Source organism: Emys orbicularis, chromosome 1, assembly GCF_028017835.1.
Source record: "Emys orbicularis isolate rEmyOrb1 chromosome 1, rEmyOrb1.hap1, whole genome shotgun sequence".
Taxonomy (NCBI): Eukaryota; Metazoa; Chordata; order Testudines; family Emydidae; genus Emys; species Emys orbicularis.
This window is the reverse complement of record NC_088683.1, coordinates 173,206,242-173,226,693: the sequence shown is the minus strand read 5'-3', so window position 1 is coordinate 173,226,693 and position 20,452 is coordinate 173,206,242. Positions and strand designations below refer to the sequence as shown.

At 41.9% G+C, this 20,452-nt stretch overlaps 1 protein-coding gene across 1 annotated transcript in view; it reads right to left on the bottom strand.

Annotated features, from left to right (window-relative positions):
• Positions 1-13,938: 13,938 nt before the first annotated feature.
• Positions 13,939-20,452, bottom strand: part of CD96 (CD96 molecule) — a 36,328-nt gene continuing 29,814 nt past the window's right edge. Inside the window, exons 12-15 of the mRNA XM_065397464.1 lie at positions 17,303-17,383; positions 16,601-16,690; positions 14,813-14,936; positions 13,939-14,047 (exon numbers count right to left, since the gene is read on the bottom strand). Of these exons, the coding sequence (XP_065253536.1) occupies positions 13,939-14,047; positions 14,813-14,936; positions 16,601-16,690; positions 17,303-17,383 (404 nt within the window). The remainder of the gene's footprint in view (positions 14,048-14,812; positions 14,937-16,600; positions 16,691-17,302; positions 17,384-20,452) is intronic.

Sequence of the window (20,452 nt, the reverse complement as noted above, 5' to 3'; positions counted from 1 at the left end):
AATGGTGGTTTGGAATCTTGATGACTCCCATTAACTAGGACCATTGTCTGCAAATGGCTGTGTTTTACCTGTAAGTCTTCCTGTATACCTGTGTGCTGGCAAGTGGGTAATGAAGTCTTGCAGTGACATGTGATCATGTCACCTGAACTGGAATCCATCTTTAACCTGGTGCTTTTCCAGTGGGGGGAGGGGGAAACTCAGAGGGACAAAGGATTCCCGCCCTATGCAAAAGATATATAAATGGGTGGAAGAGAACAGAGAGAGGAGAGCCATCATGAAGAATCCCCTAGCTACCACCTAAGCTGGAACAAGAGCTGTACCAGGGGAAAGAATTGTGCGTGCCCAGGCCTGGAAGGTGTCCAGTCTGAGGAAAAAACTTACTGAAGCATCTCTGAGGGTGAGATTATCTGTATTCAGTTTGATTAGACATAGATTTGCGCATTTTATTTTATTTTGCTTGGTGACTTACTTTGTTTTGTCTGTTACTACTTGGAACCACTTAAATCCTACTTTCCGTATTTAATAAAATCCCTTTTTACTTATTAATTAACTCAGAGTATGTATTAATACCTGGGGGAGCAAACAACTGTGCATATCTCTCTATCAGTGTTATAGAGGGCGAACAATTTATGAGTTTACCCTGCATAAGCTTTATACAGGGTAAAACGGATTTATTTGGGTTTAGACCCCATTGGGAGTTGGGCATCTGAGTGCTAAAGACAAGCACACTTCTGTGAGCTGTTTTCAGGTAAACCTGCAGCTTTGGGGCAAGTAATTCAGACCCTGGGTCTTTGTTGGAGCAGACGGGAGTGTCTGGCTCAGTAAGACAGGGTGCTGGAGTCCTGAGCTGGCAGGGAAAACTGGAGCAGAGGTAGTCTTGGCACATTAGGTGGCAGCTCCCATGGGGGTTTCTGTGATCCAACCCGTCACATCTGTATCCTATCCCTACCCTCCAGCGTATCTACGACTCCTCCCAGTTTCGTGTTATCTGCAAACTTGCTAAGGGTGCAGTCCACGCCATCCTCCAGATCATTAATGAAGATATTGAACAAAACCGGCCCCAGGACCGATTCTTGGGGCACTCTGCTTGATACCGGCTGCCAACTAAACATGGAGCCATTGATCACTACCCTTTGAGCCTGACAATCTAGCCAGCTTTCTATCCACCTTACAGTCCATTCATCCAGCCCATACTTCTTTAACTTGCCGGCAAGAAGTCAGATGTAATCTTACCCCAACTGGCACCAAATAGAAATTCTAGATTTGCACTGCCATGAAATTTAAAATCCACTGAGCCAGTGTGAATTTCTGCATGCCCCCAAGGCCTGCAATTATCACATTACAGCCTCTTGTATGCTTGCTCATACAGCACACCTGTTGTGTGCGCGTGCATATGAACACATACACTGGATTCCATCTGTATCCACAAAAAAGCTATGGCCCTGAATCAGATCTTACTCACACTGTTGTAATTCTATTCAAAGGAGTTACCCCAACATACAGCACAATGACAGCAGAATCAGTACTTACATTACTGCTGCATTCATTCATAAATCAGGAAATGTGAACAGTAAGATTGCAGCTGTCAATTTACTCTTCCCCCCTGTCCACAGACATTAAGATATAGGGTAATATTTAGGGTACAGCTACATTTCAAGCTAGGGGTATAATTTCCAGCTCAAGGAGACACATACTCATACTAGCATGCTAAAAATAGAGTGTAGCTGTAGCAGTGCAAGCAGCAGGAGGGGCTAGCTGCCCGGAGCACATGCCTAAAATCTCAGATAGGTATGCAGCCAGGGTGGCTAGCTCCTCACGCTGCCGTAACTGCACTCTGTTTCTGGTGTCCTAGCTTGACCAGAGCTAGCACAGATATTTCTCCTCAAGTTGTAAATCACACCTCCAGGTGTCAGCTAGTCAGTACAATTGAGTAGAAATTGGTGCAATTTCCACACCAAGGGAGAGTAAAGGAATAACAGTACAAACCAACTAACATGAGAGGCTAAGGGGAGTAAGGGTATGTCTATACTGGCAGAGCTACAGTGTCGGGAGTTACAGCGCTACTCAGAGCGCTGATGGGAAACTGCTTTTGTGTGTTCACATTGTCAGCTGCCTGTCCAATAGTGTGTTCACACTTGCGGCACTTGCAGCGGTATTCAGAGAGGTGCACTCTGGGCAGCTATCCCACAGAGCATCTCTTCCTCTTCTGCCGCTAAGAGTTGTGGGAAGGCGGAGAGGGTAGCGAGGAACTCGAAATGCCCATTGTGATCCTGGGAGACCCCGCCTACCCCGTAATGCTGTGGCTTATGAAGCCATACACGGGGCAACTTGACAGAAGCAAGGAGCGGTTCAACAACAGGCTTGTCTATATTACCCGCTGGATCGACGGGCAGCGATTGAGCCAGCGGGGGTCGATTTATCGCGTCTAGTCTAGACACGATAAATCGACCGCCGAGCTCTCTCCCGTCGACTCCAGTACTCCACCAGGGCAAGAGGTGCAGGCGGAGTCAATGGGAGAGCATCAGTCGTCGACTTACCACAGTGAAGACACCGCGGTAAGTAGATCTAAGTACATTGACTTCAGCTATGTTATTCACGTAGCTGAAGTTGCATAACTTAGATCAATCCCCCTCCTTTCCCTCAGCGTAGACCAGGCCAAAGTGGCTTGTCAATATGTACACCTCGGGAGTTACAACGCAGAAAGCTGCTTTACTGCACAGAAACTTGCCAGTGTAGACAGGGCCTAAGATAGACCATTTTATTTTATACCTGCATAGTCTGTGGCACTTCTTGCAACATCTCTGTCCCTTCCACTTGCTCAGGATGCAAGATTACCAATCTATGTTCACTCATTACTATAGCACTTATTTCACCTTTGTCTTCGGCTCTAAGAATATGTCTACACTATAGAGACAATAGCAGCATAGCTATGTCACTGTAGTTATGCCGACATTACCCTGTGGAGTAGACTTAGCCTATACAAATGGAAGGAGTTATTCCATTGGTGTTGGAACACCAAATGACATTCTTCCATTGATATAGCTGCATTTACCCTGGGGTTTAGATCAGCATAGCTACATCAGTTTGAGGTATGGACTTTTACATTAAGAACAAGCCAAAGTCTCTAATTGGGTGATCAAGCACTGTCTGTAATACAATTTGTGAACTTCATAGGCCTAGTCTACACTTAAAATTTAGATCAACAGTTACGTTGTTCAGGGTGTGAAAAATCCGTACCCCTGCCCAAGATAGCTTTGCCAACATAACCCCCAGTGTAGATGCTGCTAGGTTGATGGAAGAATGCGTCTGCTGAACCAGATACCATTAATCTGGGAGGTGGTATTCCTACACCAAAGGAAAAACCCCTTTAATCAGGATAGGGTGCGTATACACTCTGGGATTATGCCAGCATAACTACAGGGATGCAACTATGTTAGTATAGTCCCTGTAGTGTAGGCATACCCTAAGATTCACAGGTGTAGCTTCTTCCAATATACTTTTTTCAACATCTTAACAGCACATTCTATCTTTCAGGGCTTACACTTTGTGGGCAAGTTCTTCCTTTAAAAAGAATAGTGCTTTTTTCACATATAAACACATATCTTATACAAACATGCACACATTTTTTCCCCTTAGGACTAATGTAAATTGAAAAGCGTTGCTCCATCAAATATCCTTCTAGAATCAGAGTACATTATAGTGTACATTTCAAAGTTTCCTTGATTTTGTATCTTTTTAAAAAGTACAGTATATATGTTTATATAATATGTATTTTTCATTTGACAGGTTCTCAAACTCTTACTTAAATTCAAGCACCATGCATAGAGTACTTCATACACTTCCTTTAATATATTGTAAATATAGCGTAATATATTTTAATTGCATATAAAAATTTGTTGTGTACAAATCAATCCCTTCTAGCATACAGGGGTGGCAGGTTTGTAGAAATTTTGGTGGTGCCCAGAATCCGCCCCCGCCCAAACTCTGCCCCCCACTTGCCCAAGGCTCTGGGAGGGAGTTTGGGTGGGGGAGGAGGTCTGGGGTGCAGGCCCTAGGCTGGGGCAGGGGATTGGGGTGCAGGGTGCAGGCTCTGGGAGGGAGTTTGGGGATGGGAGGGGGTGCAGAGGGAGGGGATACAGAGGTGAGGGCTGTGGGGTGTGTCTGCAGATGAGGGGTGCAGGGGTGTGGGAGGGGCTCAGGGCAAGAGTAGGGGTGTAAGGGGTGAGAGCTCTGTCTGGGGCTGGGAATGAGGGGTTTGGGGTGTGGGAGGGGCTCAGGGTGAGAGTAGGAGTGGAGGGGTGAGGGTTCTGGCTGGGGCTGGGGGGTTTGGGGTGTTAGGCTCAGGGCTGGGGCAGAGGGTTGGAGTGCAGGGGGATGAGGGCTCTGGCTGGGACTGGGGATAAGGTGTTTGGGAGGGGCTCAGGGCTAGGGCAGAGGGTTGGAGTGCAGGGGGATGAGGGCTCTGGCTGGGGCTGGAGATGAGGGGTTTGTGGTGTTGGAGAGGCTCAGGGCTAGGGCAGAGGGTTGGGATGTGGGGAGTGAGGACTCTGGCTGGGACTGGGGATAAGGTGTTTGGGGTACTGGAGGGGCTCAGGGCTAGGGTAGAGGGTTGAGGGTGTGGGGGGGTCAAAGCTCTGGCTGGGGGTGTGGGCTCTGGGGTGGGGCAGGGCTGGGGATGAATTTGGGGTGCAGGCAGGCTGTTCCGGGACAGGGGCCAGAGACGAGGACTCCTCCCAGCCCTTTCCCTGCCAGAAAGGTTGTTTCTAGAACTTACTGTGGCAAAAATAATTTTATAAATATGAATGAAGTGCAACTGGTGCAGAATCATATTTTTGAATTTAACAGCCTGAAACAACAGTGCTGAGAGGCATGGACTGTCCCATTCATCTCACTAGCATGTTAATTTTGAAACCTAAAAGGTGCAATTTTAATGGTCAGCACTAACTGCTTCATTGGTTATCTTTAGCAGAAACACCAAGTGTCATTCTCCCCAGGGCCGGCTCCAGGCACCAGCTTACCAAGCAGGTGCTTGGGGCGGCCACTCCGGAGAGGGGCGGCACGTCCAGCTGTTCGGCGGCAATTCGGCGGAGGGTCCCTCACTCCGGCTTGGAGTGAAGGACCTCCGCCGAATTGCCGCCGCAGATCGCGATCGTGGCTTTTGGGGGGGGGGGGGGCTGCTTGGGGCGGCAAAAACCCTGGAGCCGGCCCTGATTCTCCCACCCCAAATCACCTCCCACACTGTTCCAGATGCCCAGAGCCCAACGTGACCTATTCCCTTGCCAAAATCGCTAGCTCCCTCCACCCCAGAAGACTTCTAAATTTAATTGCATGTGCTCAATACAAAAACCTGCAGCAGTGACATTTATAAATTTAGGCCAGAGTTAAAAAACTAATCATCATCATCTTCCAAGGACCAGTCCTGCAAACACACTTACACATGCTTAACTTAAAGTCAGTGAGACTAAGTGCTTAAAGTTAAACTCATGTTTAAGTGTTGGCAAGATTGATGCCTAAACAAACATTACTAGGGATATTGTACTGATTTGCACGAGCCATTTTGGCAGAAAGTTCAGTAAAAACCTGTATTTTTTCTTTTTTCTGTAGCTGCTATGGGATTTTCGTTCAGCGGCACTGTGTGCAACAGAAACCAGGGTGGCCTCCTGACAGAATTTATATCCAGTGTGCCACAGATTAGCAGGGCTTTAGTGCTTGAATTTAGATGTACACAAAAGCTAAAAAAAGGATACCTATCCCCATTGAGCTGGCGACCCTAGACATAGGTTAGTGCCCGCAAAGGGTGGCAGTACAACTCTACATCACCAGCAAGCCAGGCAACTTAAAAGCTTAAACCTCCATTCCTCGCTCTCTCTCCGACAATTCCCCCCAAATGCCTGGTCAAAAGATTAGCTTTGCAGCATACACTGGAAGGTCAGCAGGCTGGGGCTAATTCAGAGTAACGGGAATGTATGTTTTTCACCATTGCCTAACCAAAAAAAAAGTGAATGGTTTGTACTCAAGTTTTCAGAAAAAATAATAAAATAATAAAAAAATAAATAATAAAAAAATAAAATAAAAGTAAAATTCACCCCCAGGTTGACACCAAGTGTGAAAAATTTAAGCCAAAAGTATGAAAAATTCCAAGTCTATGAGCTACTGAAAATAAGGGTTTCTAATGGAAGAGCAACGGCAACCCTACCCTCATTGTTTTCCTGTCACACTGACATTATAACACACATCCCATTACTCAATGAAATGAATAGCTGCTATTAGGGCTTTCAGTCATCATTTTTCAAGATTTACATGTTAGTCCTAAATCCACAGCACTATGTTAATTCCAAATCTTTACATGCATTTATCATCAGATAATAGATCAAAAATGATTATTCAACTGGCTTCTGCATCATCCCAGTGTTTTAAAGCGACACTGCTACCCTTAAAAAGAAAAAAAGCAGGATTCAGCAATTCATATAAGTATACTGAAGTCTTTTAAATTGTTCATTACCATTTTCACCACTGAGTGCAATGGAATTATTATTTCATATTTAAGAATATCAGATACAGTCCTTCATAATGCATAGCAGACACCATTGATTTTTTTAAAATATTGCTTCTTCAATTACAGTAGACCAAGTTACTGTGTTCAGTCCCTGTTACATATCAAAACAGAAAAATACTGTGACTATCACAGAAACTCAATTATTTGCAAAGGCAATTGTGAATGTCAATAACAATCTTGTTTTTTTGTATAGGCACTTTTTTTTTTTTTTTTTTTTTTGCATTCATGCTCTCTACTTCTATTTATTTAATTGTATTAAGTGTACATCCTTTATTTTCCTTTCTTTCAACCAAAACCTAATGTTTGGGATTCAACTACATGACAGTGCTTTCCCTTTAAATACAGTATTTACACCAGATGAGAATGTTTCCAGTTATACTTTATGCTGTGATCAGTTTGCATGGAGAAAGAACTCCTATTGAAAATTAGTAAACTAACAAGACACAAAGAGGATTTTTTTCCACTGGTTAAATTCTTATTAGGATGAATCTGCCTCGGAGAATCAACAACCAGAGAGAGACACCAGATGATGGAGGACTTGTGATTAAAGGCCTAATCCTATATTCTTTAAATCAACATAAAGACTGGCATTGATTTTCAAAGGCTTTGGATCAGTCCCTAAAGGAATAATTTTAAATATGGTGTGATTTTTTAAAAACTATATTAGAACATATTTCTATAGCATTTAGCTAATAACATTCCTCTGCAGAACTCATAGGCAAACCTGTTCTTGGGTCACTGCCCATAAGGCTCTTGGGAGTCACAAAACTCAATGAGTGAGTCACAGTCCACATTAACTTAAGTATTTTTCCTGACCAAACACCAATTTGATTTCTCTTTTCAATGCGCCTCCTCCTGTGGTTTCAGTACACGTGACTCTTTCCAGTGTCTGTTTGCTTGCTCTGATAAATGAAGGCTTAAATTCTGGAAAAGGCCTCATAAGAGATTCAGTACAGTGTGCTCTTTAGGATTTGTTTAGCAAAAGTAACTTCTAAACAAAGGCTTAAAGACACTGTTGGAACAAGAAAGTGTTAGCTAAAATAGAAAGTTACTTTCTAGAACTGTGTTAAGATGGGCTATTTCTTCAGGAGATAATGTTAATTAGCAGCAACCATTACACTTATTAATCCAACTCTGGGATTCTCGACCAGACTGCATTCTCCCACAGCCTGCTTCCAGGCAGCCTGAGAAAAAATACAAGTTTAAATGATTTACAAGACAAAGAACATGCTACAAATAATAGAGGTGCCTTTTAAATGAACAATCCAAGTCTAATTTACCTACAGTAAAAAAAGGTGCCTTTTAGATGTCACGCTGAAATCCATTTGAGAGGCATATAATTTAGAGTGATGCAGAAGGTATTAAAAGAGGATTAACACTTGTTGGGATCATTTGTACAATAGCCAGATTGTCCTCTAAGCTCTCAGCTGTCTCACACAAAAGTCCCTATCTGATCTGTGGAAACAACTGAAAGGTTTGGGAAATATATTTTTTGTGTGCTCTACATGACAGAAGTCTGGAAGGCTTCCCAACAGGTGGCTTTCAGTAATATAATGAGATCAGGGAAAAATATCTAGTCTTGTTAAGCACAGCAATGAGATACAATGGCAGTGGCCAGGGCCGGCTTTAGGCACCAGCGTTCAAGGCCCTTTTTCTTTTTTTTTCTTTGCTTTTTTTTGCTTGGAGCGGCAAAAAACCTGGAGCCGGCCCTGGCAGTGGCAACTCTAATGAAGGTCCAGCCGAACTCTATTAAAGTCTGGAAAGACTCCCATTGGCTTTAGTGGGTGCTGGATGAGGCCCTAAATACTGAAGATACAATCATCATAGAACCATAGAAATGTAGGAATGTAGGACCTCGAGAGGTCATGAAGTCCAGCCCCCTGAATTGAGGCAGGACCAAGTAAACCTAGACCATCCCCAACAGGCACTTGTCCTACCTGTTCTTAAAAACCTCGGATCCTTATAGGTAAAAAGTTGATCCTAATAGATAACTGAAATCTCCCTTGTTGTAGATTAAGCCCATTACTTTTTGTCCTGCCTTCAGTGGACATGGAGAACAATTAATCAAAGTTCTCCTTATAATGGTCCTTAACACATTTGAAGACTTATCAGGTCACCCCCTCAATCTTCTTTTCTAAAGACTAAACATGCCCAGGTTTTTTTTCTGCGAAGGTCAGGTTTTCTAAAACTTATCATTTTTGTTGCTCTCCTCTGGCCTCTCTCCAATTTGTCCACATCTTTCCTAACGTGTAGCACCCAGAATTGGACAACACTCCTGTTGAGGCCTCACCAATGTCAAGTGGAGTGAGACAACTACCTCCTGTGTCTTACATAGGACACTCCTGGTAATACATCCCAGAGTGATATTAGCCTTTTCCGCATCTGCATCACATTGTTGACTCATTATATTTGTGATCCACTGTAACCTCCAGATCCTTTTCAGCAGTACCATCACTTAGCCAGTTATTTCCCATTTTGTGGTTGTGCATTTGATTTTTCCTACCTAAATGAATTACTTTGCACTTATCTTTATTGTCTCTAGCTAAACAGAGATTCTTGTCTTTTTTCTATTCTTCAAACATTCAATTTTTTTATTCTTTTGAAAGGAAGTAAACAAATACATTAACATAAATACCTAGCTGCATGGCTTCAAAGTACGGTGATCTTAAACCTATGTGGTACACATTTTTTGGAAGGACAATATCTAGGGCATGACCTAGATGTACCTAAATCATATACGTACAACAGTAAATACAGACAAATACAAGTAGCAAACTGCAACATCTAATTATTACTGTTTTTGCTGTGCAGGTTGCATTTTATAACATATTTTTCTTTTTCAAAATGCATTCATTTTAAAGTTTTTTTCAGCTTTTATCCTACAAGTTCCAAGATTTTGCCAAGTAGTATAATTTTATAATGTAAGTATTATAAATACTTTTCACTTATAGAGCACCTTCTATCTGACAATGACATCGTTGTTTACTAACATTAGGTAAACAAGGCTTAATCCTAGAAATCCCGACTCATACTCGCATAAATTGGAACTTGTCACAAGTCCCACTGATTGTGGCATGTGATGCCCAGAGTAAGTGATGTGCAGGGCAAAGTACGCAGCTGCGTAGGGCACCAGGAAATTTGGGGCACCAAATTTCCTGGTGCCCTACACAGCTGCGTGCTGCTCCAGCCCCTGCTCTGCCTCGTCCCCATTGCCCCCGGCCCTGCTCCACCCCAGCCCCGTCTCTTCCCACCCCTGCTCTGCCCCACCCCCACCCCCACTCCACCCCTTCCCCAAAGCCCCCACCCCTGCTCCGCCCCGCCTCTTCCCACCCCTGCTCTGCCCCAGTGCTGCCCCAACTCCACCCCTTCCCCTGAGGACTGCAGCAGGGGTTGGGTGCCCTACACTCACCGGCTGGCTGTAAGTGGAGTGACCTAGCCCCAGCTTGCTCCATGCCTCCGGCTCCCAGTCGCGCCACCAGTGAGTGCTGGGGGGCGGTTTCCCCCCACCCCCCAAGCCCCAAGGCTGGGAGCCAGGGTAGCAGAGCGGAGAGGGCTGGGGCCGGGTCTCTCCACTTTCCGCCGCCCCATGAGTGTGGGGTCAAGCCCATCCTGCACTCACCGGGCGGCAGGAAGTGGATTGACCCGGCCCCAACCCACTCCGCTCCGCCGGCTCGTGCTGGGGGGTGGTTTCTCCCTGCCCCCCAAGCCTGCTCCTGCCCTCCCGTGGAGGCCTGGGGCCACACACCCCTCCATGGGGGGCTGCGTAGGGCACTAAAATGGCTAGGGACGGCCCTGGTGATGTGGTTGGGGCTGGTAATTAGATACTTCCTTTCTCCTTCTCCCCAACATTGCCTTCTTCCTCCACCCCCACAAAAGAAATATTCCTAACATGATTGGTGACTATGAGCATCTCCCTCCTCCCGAGGGTGCCCTTTGGTGTTCTACTAAAAGAGTTAGAAGCCACAAGCTCTTCCTTCCTGCTATACCTGCTGCTCAGTTGTGCTGCTGGTGAGAAAGGGGAAAGGAAAAACATCTGCCACAGAGGTTTTTTGTTAAAGCAAATAAAGACCAGAGGAGTTAACTGGTGGACCAGGGCAATGGCGATGCATGTATCCATTATGTGGCCCCTTGCCCATGTGCTTCCATTGTGAGGCAGGAACAGACCACCTAGAGCATCAAGAAGATACTTCAGTGTCAATGCCCATTCGCTCCTTACCTCTCTCAGCTCTGCCTGCAAACATGTCAGTTCTGGGATGGCTTTGGTGATGTGGACACTTTTCCACCTAGTGGACTGAGTCTACCCAGGACATTTCATATAGGCTACTGAACAGTGATCCGACAGTCACTAACAGCCAAGTCTGAAGTGACAACTGTAACCTAGAGGTGAAATCTATAAATCCCAGAACTGACCTTCTGAGCCATCCAGTCCCTGAGTTCTCTCTCAAGACATGGCTTTGTACTAGAATAAAATGGTTATACATAATGAGCTGATATGGCTTCCGAACAAGATCAGTCTTCAATTGCCTTCTCTCACACTATCCTGTATTGGAGAAACGCATTATATAGTGCAAGGAAGGAGACTCTAGAAAATAACTTTCTTAAAACTGAAGGACCTATACTGTATATTTATCTGGGTTTTGGAGCAAATTTTGCAGCTTATGAGTTTCATACTCATTAATTATTTATCTGTTTTTGAAGGAAGTTTTGTATCAAATGTTTTTAATACTCATCAATACCTTTTCAATAATTATTTCACCTGTGGCCAACAAAAATTTAGTAAGGATGTTCATTTTATTGTTATGACTTTACTAACCAGAGAATTAAATTTACAGCTGTGGAGCCATCTTCTGGTGGTAACAGGGCATTACACTCACATAATATTTCTTTTACAACTTCAAGTCAAATAAAAAAAAAAAAAGCTGTACAGGGTGAAATACAAGATGTGACACAGACCACCTCATATTATGAGGGCAGGAACTCTATGGGAAAAGACACCGTGGTCATAGGTATATGCACATAAATGGACTTATCAATTTGTGATGGCATTCATTTTTCTCTCTGGGTGGCTGAATAATGAGTCTTGAAAATAAAATAGATAATGAAAAGGGAAAAAATAGGAAAATACATATTAAGTTTCAGAAAGCCTTAGGATTACAATGAACTCATGGGACTGGGTTCTGACACTGGTGTCAACCTGTAGTAATTCCATTTTCTTCTTCCCAGAGAGAGAAGTGCTTTAACTCACCCAGTTACAGCAGCATCCAAGTCTTCCTCCATGACTTGCCCAGGCACTTGCATCCTTGGGGAAAGGTAGCTCACAGTGCCCAGGACAAAGTTCCTGGGAGCCGAAGGCAGAGCATCCTTGGCTTAAGGAGTTTGGCTATTGAAACAGCTACATGAAAGAATTGTCTAAACCAGAGTCTGACCATTTTCAAGGCAGACAACAAGATCCCAAGTCTTTGAGGAAGCTGGCAAAATGATGATCAAAACTACAATTACTCCTCAAGCAGAACTTCCTTTAACCAGGGAGGGGAAAAGAGCAGACGCCTGCATGAAGTCCAGCACGGATATTGCTGGGCAGATTTATGTCACAGGGAAGCTCTTCTATATGGTAGTGAAGGGTGCTATGGAAAACCCTGTAATAGTTAGGTTTGGGTCAAAAATGTCCAAGGAAAACCCAGGGAGGTGCCAGAAATGAAGATAGTTACAAAGGTGGTATTCTTTCCTCTAAGCCCTGGAGGTAACATCTTTTGGATCATTTATTAAAACCAAGGTAGTGACCACTTGCAGCAATGGAAGATTCCTTGCTAATTTTTTACTAAGCTTGCAGCAGTGTCCCAACTGCATTCCAACGTGGGTATTATTTGCCTTTCTATATTTTCCCATGAGTTTTAAGTGGATGACATTTTTCTTCATTTTTTGTCTTGAACTTTATGTAAATGGTTCTGTGCAGTTAATCATCTGCTATGTTTTACACTAGATTTAGATGCATTTCAGTGGTGGAAAAGCTGATCCCTATTCTGTGCACGTGAAGTGTGTAAAGTTCTTTATGAAGAAAAGTGCTTGCTATAAACCTCAGATATTTAACTAAAAATGGACAAACAGAATAGCATACTCTTATGTCTGAGATTTTAGAGGGAACAGTTTCTTAATTTCTTTTTCCTATCAAATAACTCATTCATTTAAAGCTATGAGGAATACATTAGCATTTGTAAACTCCATGACACTCATCTTCCACTTCTATTGCAGAAAGTGCTGCATATCTAAACCAGCACATCATTTTCAACTTTACCATGTCTGAATTTGGCTCCTTGTGAAACACACACTTTATCATGATGGCATTTCCTTTCATTAATTGTACTGCTTCCAGTTGAAGCCTGACTTCATACATGTCTGAAAATTGTTTGCAATATTAAAAGATATTTAGCAAATACAAAGAGTTAAACCAGTTCTCAGCAGGATTCTCCCTGCTCACATTTACAACTGAGGAGTGAAAAATGAAGAACTGTGTTCCTTTTTTCTCTACTGAGATCAATATATTTGATATATAAATATACTTCAGAAAATATTTTTATCTTTGAACAATTGTTATTTTCAATAGCTATCGTCCCTGGAAGCAGTCACCGTTTCTATTATCATCCCCTTGGATTGTTATGCATTTCAGTCCTTAGGTCTTCCATTCAAGATGGCTCGCTAGATAGCCTGACCTCTCCTTGGTCTGGCAGTTTCAATATATGCAGCAGGTCTTCACAGCAGATCATGTCAGAAGGAAACAGCAGCCTCCTCTCACGTCAGCCTTTCCAAGTGAGTCCACATTGGACGTCAGTGATGATATATGTGGACTATCGTCCTACAATGAATGTTTCTGCTCTTTAGTCTTAGCATTGACTAACCTCACAGTATATCAGTATTTGTATAGTAAGAAAGATTATAGTTTAAAAAAAACCCTGTTCACGCATGTGTCAGAAAGCTTCCAAAATTATCACCAAGACTGTGGAGTAATTATGTCTGCCATATGCTTAAAGTGCTCATAATTATAGGCATACTAAAATAAAATGCTTCAGCGTTTTTTCTAGGCAGATTAATGAAGTGACACATGCACTAATCCACTCCCATTATTAAGACAGCAAATTCCCATCTGATCATCCAATCCAAGCTGAGCACCTGTAATCTCTAATGTGCTGCAGTTAGACTTCAGTCTGTCAGATGAATGCATATCTAAATGGATGAGAAAGCACACTCAGGAGTGCTTTGCTTCTCACCTTGTCAGTTTAAGAAGTTTGACTCTGAATATGGGTCATTCAGACTAAACTCCAGCAATCTGCATTTTAAAAGGCTTACTCAGTTACAAGATATAATATTCTTCAGTACATCAAGAAACATTACAAAGTTTCCAGTTCATGGCAGGATGGGGTAGTTCCATCAGATTCTAGCATGGATGTGTACTTTATTGGAGGTGGTGGTGGCTTGAAAGATGGAGGTCTGTTCATACTAGAATTTTAAAAAAAAGTCTTTGAAAACACAACAGCTAATGATGTAAAAATCAGTATAAAGTTACTAGGGAAAATGGGAAGAGATATAAGGACAAAAGGTAAGAAAGAATTTTGGCCTCATTCTTCTCTAACATTCTGTAGAGCTCATGTCTGTTCTCTCACCTACATATTCTACTTTACAGCTCAAAACCATGTTCTGGCATTGATGTGAGCTCTCTTGTACACAGAGGTGGAGGGCTGGGGACAACACACATCTTTTACAACTTGAAGTGCTGTGGTGAAAGCCAAAACCTTTGGATAAATAAGGAAGCAAGCTGTTGCTTGCATTGATATCTGGAGACACATTTACAAAGATTTACAGCTGTGCATGGAGATTTACAGGCCTCCATGAAGTAAAAGCCCAGTCCCAAGATGTTAACAATCCAAGGATAAATATAATCTTACTGCAGTTAACTGCAAGTTCAGAATAACCAGGGTATGTTTTAAAGTGGTTTAGTTTGCCATCCCTATATTTCCCCAAACATTTAATAAGGAACTAAGCTCTCTTATGTGGAATGTTAAATTGAAGCATATTGAACAGTGAATGGGATTAAGCTTCAATTATGTATTTCACACAACTGTATGTCTGTACTTGTTCATTTCTACCCATGTACACATGCATCTACAAAATAAGATAATTATCTGAACTTCATTCTGAAACTTTGGGCTGGAATCCACACTAATATCTCTATTTCTGCTCACCATTTTTGATACTAATACTTACATTTCTTTTTGGTACTGACACCATTTTCTGATTCCTAAAATGATTAGAAAAGAACAAAACAGAAGCAAGACTGCTACAACCGCAGGCCAGGAGAAGCGAGTATTCTCTGCATTCCCCACCATGCCTGAAAAAGAGACAGAAAAAAGCCATAATTCAAACTCCAGTTCACAAGGAAAAGCAACATCCTGCCCCCCCCCCCCAAAAAGGGATTTCTATTTAATTTAATTAATCAGGCAACTCTCTCACCCACACATCTATACAGCAGCCCCAACCTGTGTAGGATTGCCAGCATTTTCAAATTTAGATGCATCAGTTCAAGTACATAAATCCTAATTTAGGCACATAATTAAATGGCTTCATATCATAGCTGCCGAGATTACAACTCCATTCAAAGTCAACTGAAGCTGAAAATACTCAGCACTTATGAAAAATCAGACTATGATTTGAGTGTTTTCTTTTAAGCACTTACGTTGAAAAAGTTTGGCCTATACCCTTTCCACTGTGTTTTAGAAATGCTATGAGAATGGGAAACCAACATAAACATGTCACTAGGGTTGCCGTCTGCACCAAAGTTGGGGACACAGACCTAGTTTTCCTAAGTTTGCCCCATGCCCATTACAATTGATTAAAATATTTTGATTAAATTTTAGGCAGAGATTATGTGCTGAAAAGATTCTCCATGTTGCTAACCACATAGAAATAGCCCTCAGAGAATCCACTCCAGGTTCATGCATGTTGTGGGTGTTTTAGTTAATTCTACAAGATTTCCAGTGCTGGTGAGTGTATTCAATGAAGCTCTAACTCTTTAACTTAATACTGAGTCTTACTGAGCTAACTGAAGGCTCCATACAACTTAAGGCAAAACCAGCATTGCAGAGTTGCCACTTGAAGCAAAAATTTGGGTCTGGCTGTGGTACAAGTTATGAAGGATGGCAGCTGGAAAAGCCCTCTTTCAATTACTGTGGGCCAGTGTGTGAACTCATTATTCACACTGTTGAACAGTTGCTTACAGTGCTGGTCCATTTGAGTCAATTTAACTACTCGTGTGACAGACTGCTCATATAATGTGTGTGAAAAGTTCACAACCTGGCCTTCCAACTGTTACTTTAACTGAGTGTTGTTTTTCCTTTAGCCAACAGCAGTAATAGCTCTGCCCACTGTGCTACTAGTAGTACTAGCAACTTAATGGAACTTTTCATTTACAATTTTTTGGAGCACTGGTTTGTATGATGGTTACAAGGGTAAAACAACCTGACATTCTTGCCAGTGATAACACAACCACAAGCTCAACATTATCATATTACCACCAACCAATGAAAAGTACTGCATTATAATGGATTTGAAATAAATCATATTTTAGCACAGAAACCATGTTGTCAGTCCACTAGTAAGCAAAGGGGGGTAAACACCAGTAACACACTGATATGTCTGTGGAATTCTATAGGTGTGTCATGTTGTTAAAAGTTGCAATGCATGACATTTCACAGATTAATACCATCTTTCAGTTATAGGTGATTACCCACAAGTAGCATGCTTAGTATGCTCTTTTGCTAAAGATGTGCCAGGATAGAAATACCAAAAGCAGCTGTGATTATCTGCATTGTGGAGACATGAACAGCCATTAGACTGCCATATACAGCCCTGGTTTGATTGATTTTTTGGGGGGGAGAGAGGGTTGTTGGTTTTCTATTACCAGTGCAACTACCCGGAGCTCCAAGGATTAGTCCCTCAAGTTCTTACATACCTACAAATATTTATGAAGGAGAGAGTTGTGAATGAATGGCTTACCAGTACCATTAATCAGTTTCCTTGTAGTTGATAAACGATCAAGTTTAGTAAATAAAGCTGGATCAACCATTGTGCTGGAGGACAGATTCCCTAAAAAGATATAGACATACAATGTAAATAGTGTTTGATTTTACTGAGCATGATTTTTAGAAGTCACAACCATATATAGTTCATGAGAGCCTAAAAGAGCTGAAAACCAGCTGCCAGAAGCTGAGTGCCCACTTTCATTTAAAGGGACAAAGCCAACTTTAGTTTTGACCGAAGATCTAAATTTGATATAAACAAAGATTTATACAAGTAGTCACAAATGTTAAAAACCTCCACTAAACAATGACTTTAGTCACACGGAACTTCTGGGAGAGAGGTAACCATTTCACCTGCTCTATAGATGGAGAAATTGAGTCCAAGAAATATCAAGTGACTTACCAAAAATCACAAAGTGAGTTTGGTAGCAGAGCCAATAATATAACCCCAAATACTGTGTCACAACTACAAAATCACCTTTCATTGCCTTGTAAACAGTTACATCCCCTTCCCAACCTTGCTAGTTTAGCCAAGCTACAAAAATTTGTGACTGGTACTGCCTTAGGATTTATTGTCATTTTTCTGGACCTGCCTCCTCAGTTCATCACTATTCCAAAGCAACGGATAAAATAATTAACCACACGACGGCATGCATTTTAGATCTGCTCCAACACTTACGGTGTGGCAAGGTTACATTCTCCCTGGAGAGGGTTGTATTCACGTTGCTCTGTTGGGCTGCAGTAGTAGGGTCACTCAGTCCTATATAAAAACAATCCATTTTCAAAAGTTACTTTACAAGCCACATTAGGCTTAGTTTTGCTATTTTATGTCCTTTTGTCTTCTGGACTCTGGCAGTAAATGAAATAGCAGACCAGCCTAAAAAATGTAGGTATAATGTCTGGTGCCTAAACCTACTATACTCAAATATAAATTCCATTGCAATACTTAGTTGGCAAAATATGGTTGTTAATTCCACAAGAGCCGCACAGACAACCTGTGGGAGATTAAATAATTGAACAGATAAAAGAAAAGACAATGGCCCTAGCTTTACATGAGACTTCCATGACATGCGGCTTTTTGGTTCTGACCAGAACAGAGAAGTCAAAGAATTTTTTTAATAAATTAATCAAATATTGTGCATCTTTTTAAAAATTCAGTTCAAGTTTTAGATGGAAGTTTACATCAGTTCTTATTTTATCCAAACATAATAAGTGCTTAATTCCCATGGGGATGAGCATGCTATGAAAAAAAACCAGAGATACACATCTACTGCAAAATCTTAATTGCAAAATCTATATAGCAGCTTGAACAGCATTTCATATTTATTCTTTTTAGTGTTTTCCATTTGTATTATGGCAGCACATAGAGAGGACTCAGCTGGGATCAGGGCCTCCCTCTGCTAGACACTATTCAAACACAGTCAACAGACACTACCTGCCCTGAAGAGTTGCAATCTATGTACACAAACACAAATCAAGCATGAAAGAAATGAAGTATTATTATTAAAATGTCTCCCACACTATAGATTAACTGATTTGGTGAAAAAGGAAAATATCTGATACAACTTTTTTGTATTTTTGTTTTGTTTATCCATGGTTTAGCTAAATCTTTTGTCACTAGGGCTTTATTCCATTCAGGTGTCTCATGAACTCATTGCTTCTCTTTGCTTTGTTTGCATTCTCCACTAATATATTTAATATGTTATAACTACCCTCTCCGTGTTCTGGTTCTGCCCAAGGACCTACTTTAATTTTACCATTATGCCTGACATTATTTTTAAACATTTTTAGTTTCAATTTGGGTGCTGAGAAAAGTTCCTGCCCTGACAGGCCTGAAGACTCAAGTCCTGCATATGATGACACATATAACTTAAACAGAAACAGCTTCCTCTCAAGTGCCCTGCCAGTGAGCCATAAACCTGACATGAAACCGCTGATCACCATTAGTGGTGAAAGTGCAGTTCAGACTCCAAGACCCTTTTAGTGTTTGCCCTCTCTGCTACGACAAAGCTTGGCCAATTAGTGCCACTTCGGTGGTGGTGGTGGGGAGGAGGGGGCGGAGGAGGAAGTGGTTTCTGTCATCCTGTCAACCATAAACTGAAATGTAACCCATTTTGCACAGGCCACCAATGATACCAGATATGGAAACAATTTAGTCACAGCTGACCCGAACTAGATTTAAACCAATGACTCCACATAGCTTCTGAGAAATTCATGCCTTGCTCTTCTGATCCAATACCTCAATACTCATTATCATCACTACACTGAAACTTTTTAAAATATTAGTTTTAGTGTCTTTTGATATATATATTTTGTTAGCAAGTAATTTCCCATGTGTGCCGTATGAGACCTTATTTCATGCTGGTGAAGTCCACAGACACCAACCACAGGCAGTGATGGATTAATGATTTTGCCTCCCTAGGCCCCGAAATAATTGCCGCCCCCAGCCACATATGAACTTGTTTTAGTTTTTTTACAAATTCGTTTGAACTAAAATGAATCTAAATATCATTAAATAAAATTACAAGTACAGTGGACCCTCACTTGAACGCATGTTTGTATAGTGTGATTTCGCTTATAGCGCAGGACCGCGCATGGATCCAAACCCCGCATTCAAGTGGGGGTCCAGTGCAGTTTAGGATTCTCACGAGTATGTTTACTAAATGGCATCGCGCCATCATTGGTGGTTTCAATATGCGCTATGATTGATACGATTACAAAAATGCTGCTATTTGCCGCCCCTGCAAATTTGTCGGCCTAGGCGATAATACACTGCTGACCACAGGAGCTTGAGTTGGGAATGCGTAAGGTGGAGGTGGAGAGGACTAGATAAACATGAGGTTTGCGTATTAACTACAAAGATCATCAACCCAATTCCAACTCTGGACTCCTGCCTGTGGCCTGGCGATTACACTTTGGAGTGGTCACGGCAAGCAGCACAATGTGATGCCACCTGTTTTAGAACATAGTTTGCGCCCAGCTGCAACTTGCATAAGTTCAAATCCATAAACCTGAAGTCAGTGGGCTAGGAAAGGTTTGGGTTCATGTGCCAGCTGTTCACCCAGGTCATTTCAAGAGAGAGGTTGTTGTTATAAGTCTTTTTTTCTAAGTTGTTAAGTTCTTCTAAGTGTGTTGAAATAAATCTATTGGTGGAGGGGAAAGCAAAAAAAAAAAAAAAAAAAAAAAATCATCTTATTAGGAATTCCTGTCAGGAATACAGCCCGCCCCATGTGCGTCCAATATCAGACTCCGTATTATAACACAAAATAACATTCAGGAACATGTGTCAGAAACAGTTTTGGTGTGAGCGATCAATATTAGCTTGTTTGATCCTTATATTTTTGTGTGTGAACCATTACAAACAGAATAACGTGCCATAGGGGATTTCTTCTCACGGCTTGTAAGGCAGCACTCATGCCTCAGCCTTACAAACATTACAGCCTATGAAAACATTAATACTTGGAGACTGGCTGGCTCAAGAGAATGATCATGAACTAGGAAATCTTTTGCAACCAGGTCACTGGTCTTTTCCTGACTAATGACTGAAAACCATTGCCACCTGATGGCCTATGAGAAATAAATTAGGGGAACCAACCTATTTTTATAGGGTCTATATCCTAATATTTATCACCACAAATGTTGACACTCAGCAAAAAGATCAATGGTTCAATGGGCAAATTGAGATTGAGCTACTCTCTGCCATTGGAGCTAATTCCCAGGTCCCACTAGATTTGAAGCACAATGTTGGGTAAGTTTGCATTGCTGCTCTAAGCGTTCAGTTTCCAGCCTCCTTTATCCAGAATCTTTTATTTAATGAAATCTTACAAAG